At 44.7% G+C, this 12,676-nt stretch overlaps 1 protein-coding gene across 3 annotated transcripts in view; it reads right to left on the bottom strand.

Annotated features, from left to right (window-relative positions):
- Positions 1-80: 80 nt before the first annotated feature.
- The window catches only part of herc3 (HECT and RLD domain containing E3 ubiquitin protein ligase 3), a 41,817-nt gene continuing 29,221 nt past the window's right edge, over positions 81-12,676 (bottom strand). For all 3 annotated transcript variants that reach the window (XM_048243405.1, XM_048243390.1, XM_048243397.1), the window contains 5 exons: positions 9,479-9,545; positions 8,555-8,637; positions 4,756-4,939; positions 3,065-3,167; positions 81-2,460 (listed from right to left, as the gene is read on the bottom strand). In XM_048243405.1, coding sequence (XP_048099362.1) covers positions 2,252-2,460; positions 3,065-3,167; positions 4,756-4,939; positions 8,555-8,637; positions 9,479-9,545 — 646 coding nt within the window. In that variant the 3' untranslated portion in view covers positions 81-2,251. The remainder of the gene's footprint in view (positions 2,461-3,064; positions 3,168-4,755; positions 4,940-8,554; positions 8,638-9,478; positions 9,546-12,676) is intronic.

A 12,676-nucleotide genomic window follows, 5' to 3' on the forward strand; every position in this document is an offset into this window, starting at 1 on the left:
GTGTGCTGGAATAGCAAAAGCAGTAAGCCTGTATCATGGATGTGTGCCATTAGTTTAATGACCAAAACGGAGACCAGAAATTGAGGTGAAATTAATATTTTATTTGCTTTGGAAAAAAATAGATAAATAATGTCTTTAATTTGAAAGGTAAAAAAGTAAATATACTAAAATAATCCAAAAATAGCCACACAGAAGCCCTTGTTTTCATACATTGGAGGGAGATTATTATTGTTTTATTTTCAGAAACCGTCTCTTTTTAATAATGGATTACTAAATCCCTCAGACAGAGCTGAATGTGTACAGTATTGGGGGTTCAACCCGAATCTCCTAGACTTACACCAGTAATTTTCACACCAGCTCAATAGCGCTGTTTACAGATCTGTACAAAAATGTTTATAGTGGAACAGAACAGGGGTATGACAACAGGAACAGAAGAGACCATTGCTGCAATCAACTGTCCTCACAGAAAATAGAATCCTTCAAGCTTTCAAACCACACAGAATTATTTTAGAAATCAGAATGTCATCGTGAAGTTATTTGGTAAATGGGACAGAGTGGAAACAGTTATGAACGATCACATGTCCCTAAGGAAAAAAACAACTTGACTTTACAGGGTAATAGTCACAGATGCACCGCATATCATACTTCAGCGAGAATTCGAGAGGTGCTTATAACTTATGGTGGCAGCCTCCAAGACTCCAGCTGTAGTGATCACTGCATGACCGAGTGTTATTGCTATAGCTTTTTAAGGTTTAATTTATTTTCCAAACAACTTGTTTTCGGACTCAAGGGGTTGCGGTTCCTGCCTGTGTGGCTACGGCATACATTCCTTTTGGAGGCTCCTCTCTCGGGGTCAGCGCCACCGCAAAGAGAGTCCTGAAGGATGTGAGAGGAGTTTCATGTGTCAGACAAACTTAATCAAACATCAACTCATGCTCTTCCACATCCAGCTGTGTTGGTTTAAAGTGGTCACTACCTGTGCTCAGGAGTCAGGACTGTTGTGGTGCATTAAAATATATATATATATATCTTTATTTATTTATGTATACGTTTTTGGATTCCGTTAATAATTTGGATTTGTTTAATATACAACATCATACGAGCAGGCTGAGCTTTCACTCCCAACAACACGCTTGCATGCACACTTATTACAAAGTACAAAATTAAAGACACTAGGCTTCTCCCCACAAATCACCATAAAGTAGGTTTTCCAGTGGCTTATTGTATTGAAGGCAAAAAGGCTGCGAAATGCAAACTGGGGATGCGGTGAACTCATTAATCCCCCCCCAACAGCCGGCACAACTGCTCTGCCAAACACAGGAAGAACAAACACGATTAAAAACAGCAGCCTGGGCTCTGGGTCTCGGCCCCTCAGAACGCCAGCCTGGTGCTATTGGCTAATGGACTGCTCTACATTGTAGTCATATGCAATCTGTGCTGCTTTAGCCTGGAGCAGCTGGCTGCACTAATGGCAGACACGATGTCCAAGGAACACTGACCTGAGGTCAGGGGTTACATTGGGAGGGCATTCTGGGATAGCTCTGTGAAACCCAGCTGAAACCATTCATCAGCAATTTCAGCATCATCAGTGCCTCGACCCTCCCAGGCCTAACCACCCCCTCAACTGACGCACACTACCTCTATCCACAGAAAACAGAAGGAAAACAAACATGACATCAAAAAGCTCAATAAATTAGCTGGTAAGACCATTTGTGGAAAAACAAACCCCAAGGTTTAATATCCAAACCTTCCATTTTATTTACAATGTATAAGAGTCAGGATTGGAAGGGGTTGTTAAACATATCCTATTTCTTTATCTGAGATGACAAATACCCACATGGAGGAAAAAATAAAATGATTTTTTTGGATCTATAAAACACAAAAAAAGTGCTGTTTTAATAATAATAATAATAATAATAATAAGTATGTGCATCTCAATCATATGTAAATTAAAGCTCGTAAAAAATACCAAAAATAATTTCTTTTCCTCAGTATTCTCTATAGGTGCTTAGCCAAGGTTGCCACCTCTAACTCTGTCTATATGGTCCACAGGTTCCCACACCTCAGTCCCACCCACCACAGCCCCCTCCCTTGGCGCTGTTGGTTAAAGTGCAGCATTAGTGACATAGCAGAGATGCTTGGGCCCTTCTCCGCCTGCATCCCACTTGGGACAGGCCTCCTCAGCGCTACCGCGACCCCAGCCTCGGGCCTCTCCTCCAGGGCGTCTGGAGAGAGGAGGGAGCCCAGGCAGTCACACCAGGCTGAAGCCCTCGTACTGCTCCACGGCCTGCGTAAGGCGGCGGCACAGAGTCTCTTTGGTGCGGTAACACGGCATGTCCAGCAGGTTGTAGCAGGTGTGCGCCACGGGCAGGTAGTGCTCCTCGGCCGAGGTGGACTGGATGACGATGTGCAGGCTGCCCATGCCGTGGATGGGGATGCGATCACTGCCTGTCAGGAATACTGCGCCGGGAGAGAGACCACAGAGACACCTTTAGTCCATCACCTTTAACCTCTCTGTGTTTAATGTGAAAGGCTATGAGAGCTCTACTGACTGGCTCGCCAAAATAAGAGGATTGCTGATCTGAGTAACTGATCTGCTACCAGTCTGATGGATCTTGAATGTACTTAAGTATTAGTTATGTCATCAGAGCCCTTTGGAGAGACCCTGAAAGAGACCCCTATAGAAGGCTCAGGCTTTCAAGAGTAAGCTTGTGGTGACCGTGGAAAGGTAAAGCTCTGTTCCAACAGGAAGACACTGTGCTGTGCATGCAAAAGGTTGAAAACTGAACAAGGCTGCAAAAATCAACATAAGTTGACAAATAAAATTCCATTAATTAAGCCAAACCCTTGATACTTCTAAGGTAAAGTTTGTACAAACTTTCAGATTTCACCATCCTCGTTGCAGTGAAAGAATTATGTCTCGAACTACCAGCAATCAGCGTCAGAAGTAGTATGTTGTGAACTATGTGAAGGACCTCTGCCCAGAACTCCTGACACCATTCTGTAACTTTAGAGCAAAAGAGCCATAAATCTGTGAGCCGATCATGCATGGAACCACACTTACATAAGAACTGCTTTTTCTTCTCCAGGGGAAACTCGTGGAATACCTCCCAGAACATCCGCATAGTAGGGTGGGACGCGGAGTACTCGCCCTTATAAACAGCATTCTGGGGAAAACAAGAGGAGAGATAAAAGTAGAGAAAAACATAGTGTTGGGTATGGATACAAGGGTGCGGCCCAGGCCCACACGGAATGAGAATGCGGGCTACTGTATGACACAGCCACTCCTCTAGACTGGAAGAGACTCGTGGGATCTCTAACAATAGTGTGTGAATGACAAGGGTGTGTGTGTGTGTGTGTGTGTGTGTGTGTGTGTGTCCTTGTGTTTTTATGTGAGAGGATTTAAGTGTGACTGGCGAGGGTGTCCATGATGAATGCTCTAGTTCAGTGGCGATGAATTTATTGGGGGTTTCCAAGATTCAGTACAGTGCTGTGAAAAAAAAAAATCCCTGGAAAAGCTAACAGAACACTCACAACAGCCTCCTTCCCTTGCTCATCCATGCTGCACTGGAGCGCTCGGCTACACGCCTGACCGCACGTCCCCATGGCGGATGGGAAGGCGGGGTGGAGCGGCCCCCTGCCAGAGCATCCCTCTCTGGTTACCCCCAGCCTCCCCCCTCTCCTGTGGGCCCACTTCCTCCTCTCAGCCCAGACCAGCCCAGTCTCAGACCACCCTCCTCAACCAACAGCCCTGCATCTGCATCAACATCAACACCACCACCAGCACCACCCAGTGCTAACGCTAGTCTCAGGTTTCTCTCGTTACTCTTTGTGTCTGTGGCCACATAAACCCACAGCGATGGCAACGGCTGCCGTTGCCGTGACAACACTATGGGGCTGGAGGAGGAGAGTAGCCATGGTGAAGAAGCGCGTACTCGTTCGTCCAAGCTCGTAAAACAGATAAAACTTTACGAGAGGTGTGTGTGTTCATGTCTACTTGTTGTATGCGTGTTGAGTGCGTGTTCTATTTAATTGCTTGTGTAGCAATCACTGGAGCAAGAAGGCAGTGAATGTCATCACTGGAACCATTTACGAAAATATATGAACTAGAGACAGTAAAACACACTTATATACAGCCATAACCATATCTTATTGACAAAATGTGTCACAACAACCACAGCTAAGACTGGATTTGGACTCAGAACTGTGACTATAACCTTGGTGTAGGAGGAGTGGGGAACTGAATGTGAAAACAAGAGGATGAAAAGAACAGAAAAGAACAAGGAAGCCCAGAGTAAAGGGGCCAACCCCCACTGATCTACTACGATAGGAGGGAGAAGGTGAAGAGAGAGGGCAGAGAGAGGAGAGTGGTGAGGGGGGAGTCTAGGCTGGCGTGAGTCTGGGTGCATGTGGGTGTCTGGCCTGTCTGTCTGGTGCTGTGTGCCTCAGAAAAGCCAACTGACAGGATGAGCGCCTCCAAGGGAGACGGCAGTCCTGCTTCCTGCCCTGAGCTTTCACAGGTCATGGGCACTTTCGAACAAATTCTGGACTATGTGTGCCGTGCCATTCATCAGTGTATGCACACGTGGCTGGGATATGTTTTGGGCACGAGGACGTTGTGTTGAAAATGTGTTTCTGTCTGTGGAACTGGCACCGGAAGAGTGTGTGTGTGTGTGTGTGTGTGTGTGTGTGTGTGTGTGTGTGTGTGTGTGTGTGTGTGTGTGTGTGTGTGTGTGTGTGTGTGTTACTGCTTACCTTCTCCATCTCCTCCCAGTTGTAGTTGCAGTTGCCCACCACCATGGCCATGAGCTCACAGGGCTGGAACAGTGAGAGGATCTTCCCCCCACACACCTTCAGGAAGCCACTGGAGAAGGCGGCGTAGAGCTCCTGCACCGAGTCCACAAACACGTAGCGCAGGTACGCCGACACAAACTCCATCCTGCAGAGAGGACACACACAGGCAGGTCCACAACGGCAGATACTTACACAACGTGCACACAACCAATACAAACTCAAGGTAGGTGAATGACTGACACACACACACAAGCTTTAAATGTCACCCACAGTAACGTCTAAGTTCACATGTTCCGAGTCTGAATGGAAATGAACAATGGCAACATGGCGGTAAACTTGTGGTGTAGCAAATGCCAGAAAGGCCCCAGATAACCTGTACTCAAACACCCACACGCCTCTGCTCTTGTATCTCCCTACTCTAAGATAACATATCTGGCTCAGAGAGCACGTGCTGCTGGCCTGAGAGGTTTGTCTCGCTACCATCCACGTAATGGAGAAATGACTGCCACCGGCGACGCACACACACACACTTACAGTATGTGTGCATATGTGTGTGTGTGTGTGTGTGTGTGTGTGTGTGTGTGTGTGTGTGTGTGTGTGTGTGTGTGCGTGTGTGTGTGTGTGTGTTGCATTGTGCATCTGGTGCATTGTAAATGAGTGTATACTCTGCGTGTTAACATCAAGTACATTAGTCTGGGTGGTCTGGTAAATAGGAGATTGTGCTGGATCAGGGGTTCTGTCTCTCCACACACACGCACACATACAAAAGGTCTTTTTCCAACAGAGCTTTGAGTTTGAATGCAAGCGGACTAGCCGGCAGTCTGTGCCTCTACGTACCAGCGCTTTTTGGGCAGTCAGTGTGAGGATGACGATGTAAGATAGCACTTAACTCCTCCCACTCACTCACTCACTCTTATCGGATCATGTGCAAGCAGCGCTCACATGCAGGTGACGAGCTCCAGACGTCCACTTGTGTCCACAGCATGTGACCTCACACCAAACAACTTAATCCACACACACACACACACACACGCCAGCACACACACGCACACACACGCACACACACGCACACACACGCACACACACGCACACACACGCACACGCACGCACACGCACACACCACACACACACACACGCACACACACGCACACACACACGCACACGCACACACACACTGCTGTAAAGTGTATTAGGATTGATAATCTGGCCTTGTCTTAAAGGCATGTAATCTCTTCAACAAATCAGTCAAGTCCATGGCTAGCAGCAATACACAGTGCAAGTGCTAGAACAAATGTGTGTGTCCATGTTTGTGTGCAAAAAAAGAAAGAAAAGAAACACTGCACATTGTTCTGATGTCATGCTATGGTTGCTGAGCGACAGTCGAATGAGCTGACGGTCAAATTTGCAGTGGTCTCTTAATTTTGAATATGACGGTCAACTCATTTGAATGTCTCAGCACTCAGCAACCATAGCATGACATCAGAAAAATGTGCAATGGTCTCTTAATTTTTTCCAGAGCTGTAGATAGACAGATAGATAGGCAGATACAGTACATACATACATACATACATACATACAGAGAGAGAGAGAGAGAGAGAGAGAGAGAGAGAGAGAGAGAGAGAGAGAGAGAGAAAGAAAGAGAGAGAAAGAAAGAGAAAGAGAGAGAGAGAGAGAGAGAGAGAGAGAGAGAGATAACGATGATCATTGTGCACAAGATGGCTGGCCACCTGGCTGGCCCCTACAGCTGGGAGAACCAGTTGAGATGGAGGACACATCTCCATCTCCAGTCCCTCTCTCTCCTCTGTTCTATGATGCTCACACACGCTTTATTTTTGCTTTCCACACATTTAAAAATGCAGACACACCCATCTGTTTATTAAATTAAAATGATCCAAAATTGGCAGGAGGGCACAGACATACACAGAGAGGGAGGGAAGGGGAGAGAGAGAGAGAGAGACTCTCTCCCTCATGTCTGGCGTGATGCCCCTGAGGATTTGGCCCTGGAACCAAATGGAATGAAAATTAATAATGCGCTCGGTGTGGATTTGTGTAAGTGTGTGTGCGCCTTTGTGATCCAGTGTGTGTGTGTGTGTGTGTGTGTGTGTGTGTGTGTGTGTGTGTGTGTGTGTGTGTGTGTGTGTGTGTGTGTGTGTGTGTGTGTGTGTGTGTGTGTGTACATGTAAATAGCAGCATGTGTATACATTTATTATTGGTATTTATGGCTGGGTAGAGAGAGAGAGAGGGAGAAAGAGAAGTGAAGGTGTGTTTATGTGTTTGCTTGTGCATGTGTGTGTAAGCTTTTTTTGGATGGAGCTTTGAAGGTCCCATCTGTTCAGGCTGTCCCAGACACGGCAGTACAGCACAGGGAACACACACACACACACACACACACACACACACAAATATATTTCTCCCTGTGCTTCATGCAATCACTCTCTGTCCTCCATAAATCCATCAGAGATATATTTTCAAATGCAGGGCAAAAGGGCAAAAGATGGGGACACTGTGTTTTCTCTCTTTTTCTACATCATGACAACTCTGCATCTGGGTCATGTTTTTCTGTGTTGTATGTTCTAGCAGGGCTCTACAGTGCGCCCATTTCACTCGCACATGCGAGTAAAAATGATGGCGTGCGAGTGCAAAATAATATTTAGGCGCACTGGTGCGAATGACTTATAACCAATGTTTGTCTACAAAATACACCGCAACATCAAGAAACATGACTGGTGCAAACCATAGAATCACGTCGCAAATGCAGCATAAAAACTACACCTCCCTACTAAACTTTAGCAGTTTCGCGTTGTGACTCGCTAGTAGTCGCTTCTATCAAATCCAAGAGCACGCAGAAAAAGTGGAAAGTTAGACTAGCCAGCCAAGATGCAAAGATTGACGAAATTAGTTCTTCTATCCACCGAATTCATCGGATATCGGAGGAACAGGATGAGATTCTGAGAATGCAGTGAGAGAAGGAAAGGTAACCTAACATGCCTTTTAGCCCAGTTGACGTATTGGCTGCAATATTATGCAAAATATAGCTGTAGCGAACAGGCACAAAAGTAGCTTCCCGTAATACTCCCATTTTATTCAAAGGTAGAACGCTACTGACAACTGCAGGCTTCCACGCATGCTTGTTTGTTTACACCGAATACAAGCTGAAGTGCAAAACGAAAGTAGGCCTAACGTTTGCCTACCGCCCCCATCAATGCAGATATTTCAAATAAAAAGTAAACGTATAAAAAATATATATATCCTTGATTAGCCTATGTTGGGTTTTGTGGAAGAGAAAATGGACTGTTTTAGTAGTAGTATTAGGCAGTATGCAGTCAGATAGGTCACCATGGGCATATTTGGATTATCTAAAGATGGGTTCACAAATAAATAAATTAGCCCACATTTGGCAGGATACTTGATATACTGGCTAAATGCAAATATGGCAATGTATTATATTTTACATTAACAAAATGTAGGAAAATAGAACAGACTGAAAATAAAGTAGGCACTGATCTTTAAAATCCTATTTCCTGTAGCCTAAATGTTGTCAGTCATTCTTAATATTCGCAATTTGTGCACTGGCATGTTTAAGTGTTAGCTGCAGTGTAATGTTAGATTATGTTTAAGTTAAGTACAGAACTGACTGTGCGCCCAAATTTTTGTCTGTGCTCCTAAATTTTTTAACTTGGGCGCACAAGTGCTCCTGGAAAAAAATGTTAGTGTAGAGCCCTGTCTAGTCAGTGGTAGTTCTGTGTCCATGTCCACACACCTGTTAGACTTGTCCACTGTGATGCCCTCTCCTCCTGGAACCAACTCTTTGACCTCTGTCAGTCCATAATACTCTCTGGTGATCTGGAGAGAGGGAGAGAGAGAATGTCAATTGTGAGTTAGTAACATGGATTCCCAAACTGGGGTTCTCTGCTGACCTGATATTTTAGGCTGAGATGAGCCAAACATGACAATCAGCCTTGATTGGATGTCAGTACCTTAAGCACCATTTCAATTTCGATAAGCAAGTCGAGGTGTATTGACATATTGACTTTGTTGCTCTGCCATATGGTAGACATGATTATGAGTTCTGTTTGTTATTGGTAGGCTACTGGTAAAATGCGGTAAAATTATTGTGACATTGGAGGCATTCATGTTAATTCCTTAAACACAGAAGGTGGCTGCCTTTCAGAAATGCATCTACTGTAGGAAACAGTTTAGTAGCAGCTGTCTCGCAACTGTTGCATGGTCAAGTTAAATCTTCATTAACCACCATGCCGAAACACCTTTACATGCACAACCCCCCTGTCTCTGTCAACAGATCACCTCTAGACATGCCAACCAGGTGGTAGGGCAGAAAGACCTGCTAACTGGGTTAATGACAAGCTTTAGAACTTTTGAACCGCTATCATGCTGTGGATAAAAGCCAAATGAGTCAACACTGACGGGACTGAAGACGTGCTCCTCAACAAGAATTCATAGAGGCTCACAGCTGGGGACTGAGAGTAGAAAGCTGACTGGTGGAATTTCCAGGCTTTTCCTGGAGTTGGTTATTTCACAACTGGTGAAATATGACTCAGCAGTTTTCCTGTAAAAGTGAAAACACATCTAGCCAAATTCAAACCACACTTTTTTGGGGCTGTAGTTTGGGCAGCACAGTGGAGCTGAGGGTGGTGGTTGTTAGTTTGGTGTTAAATGCACTCACCGCAAAGTTCAGACAGAAGGTCTCCTCAATGTCGTCTTCCTGATAGTCCAGAAGATGCTGGAGACTCCTGAGGGATGTGTGTGTGGGGAGTGGGGGTGGGTCATCGAAGGGAAGAAATCAAGAAAAAAACTGATGAGAAGATGCAGTTGGGCAGGCAACACATACACACCTGGTAATATGTCAGAACCAACCAGTGTTTTGATGTTTCCAGATGGAAGTCCATATAAAATTCATTCAAGTATTGTATATAATAAACTGCCAATAAGGCTAAAATGGACTGATAAACTGGTAAAAGTTTAATTAAAAAATCCACAAAACTGAAATAGATGATGGTCCTGCAATACACTGTCCTTGTGCAAAATTGTATGTATTATAGCATGTTTATTGACATGTACAGAATCACGCATATCTCTGACTCCTCACCCTTGTAATAAGCAAGAATAAATCCAGTGTTTGTGTAGGCTTATGTTGTAACCATCAAAGGACATCTCTCCATTTCACAGCAAGATCTCACAAAGCCTCAAGGCATATTAATTCCAGATACCCGCTCACACACACACACCATCACACAGTACAGTACATGCTTACTGGTGTGATTAACTTCTCTGCATTGACAGATTTAACGTTGGTAAAGAAATACAACTCAACCGCTGAGGTCATGCCCATCACCATCTGTGCCTTCCCAAAATGCATCTGGATTAACTGACAGGGACATATTGTCTCGTTGCCTGAATCTTCTGTCTATTTTCTAAGTCAGACCCCATCGTTCCATCTTTCTATTCCCATCCTTGATGTTCATGGAGGTTAAAATAGACTTGACTCGTTTCTCAGTGGCGTGTATAACCAATGAGATGGCAGTTATTTTAAACCATTACTCAATAATAGCTGGTGGCATACAGTGACAAGGCAGAGCAAGAGAAGAAAGTGCACTTCTCCAATGCCCTGTAGTGGAAACCACATTTGAGACTGGAGACACAGGCAAAGAGGTCAGCCAAGAGCCTCTTCATACTCTTAACACTACACACGACTTTCCAGAGTGTTCTAACCCCACACAGCAGAGCCCACACCATCACAAACACAGAGGCACTTAACCTAACATGGAATAAAATGGATTTTCAACTTACTTAAAACTGACTAGTGTGGTTTTCCTGGATTAACTTGGTACGTATTACTCAAAGATTAAATCAAACTTTGGAACCATTTTGTAACGTTTTGTAACATGGGCATTTCAGTAATTCAGTAACCATGCATATCTGACGAGCAGAAGGGTGTGGGGATTTGGAGTAGGGAATGAGAGGTGTTGAGCACCGCTAAAAGAGATTATTTTAGACACCACCACTCAATCCTATTCTGAGTAATATATGAAGATTATACTTAATGAATATATACCACTTTTAGTTTCACAACTGCACTGTCCACACACACACAGTTACACACAAAAACACACACACCAAAAACACTTTCTTCTTCCTTACTATCCAAGACCAAACACCAACAGAAGACGGCTTTGTAATCAGCTAGTTGTTTTTACTGTCACAGAGAGCAGCCGATCCTCTAAGAACATGCACACATTGCCCGCTAGCCTGCAACCCATCACCGCAGGAGGTTCTGCCTTCAAGCAGCCTCTAATTGCACCCTTCCTCTTCTCATCTCGGGGACAGTGATTGTTGTGCTGCTAGCTGGAGGACATCTGCACACAATTAAGTGGCTACCGCAAAGCCAGCGCAATGCCTGAGCTGAGGAAATGTACTGTGAAGCAGACAGCAGCTAATTTAGCGTTATGTAAAAACCCCTGGCTGTTACGTAAGTGGAAGGCACATGCGGCAGAGAGAGAGAGAGAGAGGGGCTTTGAACGTGCTCGCTTTCTCAGCTCACCACTTATTTCAAAGTTCAGACTGACTCCAGGCCAGAGATGACACACACACACACCAGTGTTGTAGTACTCGAGTCCAGGACTAATGTTCCTACAATAACGGACGTCAACTTTAATGGCGCCAAATGCCTGGAGACATGACTCAAAGGTTGTTTGCTTTGCATTTAATAGTGACTCGACTCATACTCAGACTCGGTTGAGTAGTGGACTCGACTCTGACTTGACTTGGAATTTTTTTTTAATGACTTGGACTTGACTTGGACTTGAACACTGGAGATTCAAACCTGGACTCGGACTCGAGGCATAGTGGCTTGACGACAACACTGACACACACTAACTTTTTTTCCCGCTGTCTTCCCGTTTTAATATTTTCCCGTAAAATATCCCGTATTTTAACAATCTCATAACATTAGCTCTAGGCCTACCATCGGACTTGTCAGTCTCTGTACTGTTATCCTGTTACCCCCTTGCCCTTCCAGCGAAAGAGATGTTTTCAAAGCATCGTTTTGCTTGCTTGAAGGCGACAGTGAGACTATTTAAGATGACGGCGTGGTTGTCGTGAGAGCACGATTCAGTGGCACCTGAATAGTGTACGGCCGCAAGCACTGTGTGTATCGGCCTACCATCAGGCTGATTAGCTACGAGTAGAGAAAGAATTCCCCCTGTTTGTAGCCTATATTCACTCCAAGTTGGCCTACCATAACTTCGCAACTCTGCACTGTAGCCCATAAACTGCATGACAGGCTATTTATATTTTTCTCTAAAATCACCAAATGCATTTGTTCAACTTTATGAAGAATAATTACGCACACTACTTGGAAGGCACACATTTTGTTTGCGCAGGAGAGAGAATGACAGCGCACAGGGGCATCGATTACAGAACTTTAGCCTTGTTAGGGCTGTATAAAGTTGACCAAATTAATATAGGCTGTTGTTAGGCGTAAATAAAGTACTTTGTTGGCTACATTATTAGCTGACCAATGCACGAGCTTGCAATTGCGAAACGGACTAATACTGCAACCCTTCCAACGTTGGGGGACGAATGTTGACATTTTCCCGTATTTTGGGTGAGAAACCCGGGAAATCTCCCTTATTTTCAATGCTCAATGTTGACAGCTATGCCTTACTAATGTATCTAAGGGATGGCAGTTTTTCAGATTTGAAAGAAGCACTCATTTATCATTTAGTCATTTGGATGTGGTGACAAGTATTGTTGGTGCTGGTTACTGTTAAAGCATACTCCTCACAGCTTGGGAGCGGCTCCTATGCAATGTTTCCTGTGCTTGTGTTGCTATGACTGCACCTCTGACCTGTGATGTGTGTTG

The sequence above is a fragment of the Alosa alosa genome, chromosome 1 (assembly GCF_017589495.1).
Source record: "Alosa alosa isolate M-15738 ecotype Scorff River chromosome 1, AALO_Geno_1.1, whole genome shotgun sequence".
Taxonomy (NCBI): domain Eukaryota; kingdom Metazoa; phylum Chordata; class Actinopteri; order Clupeiformes; family Clupeidae; genus Alosa; species Alosa alosa.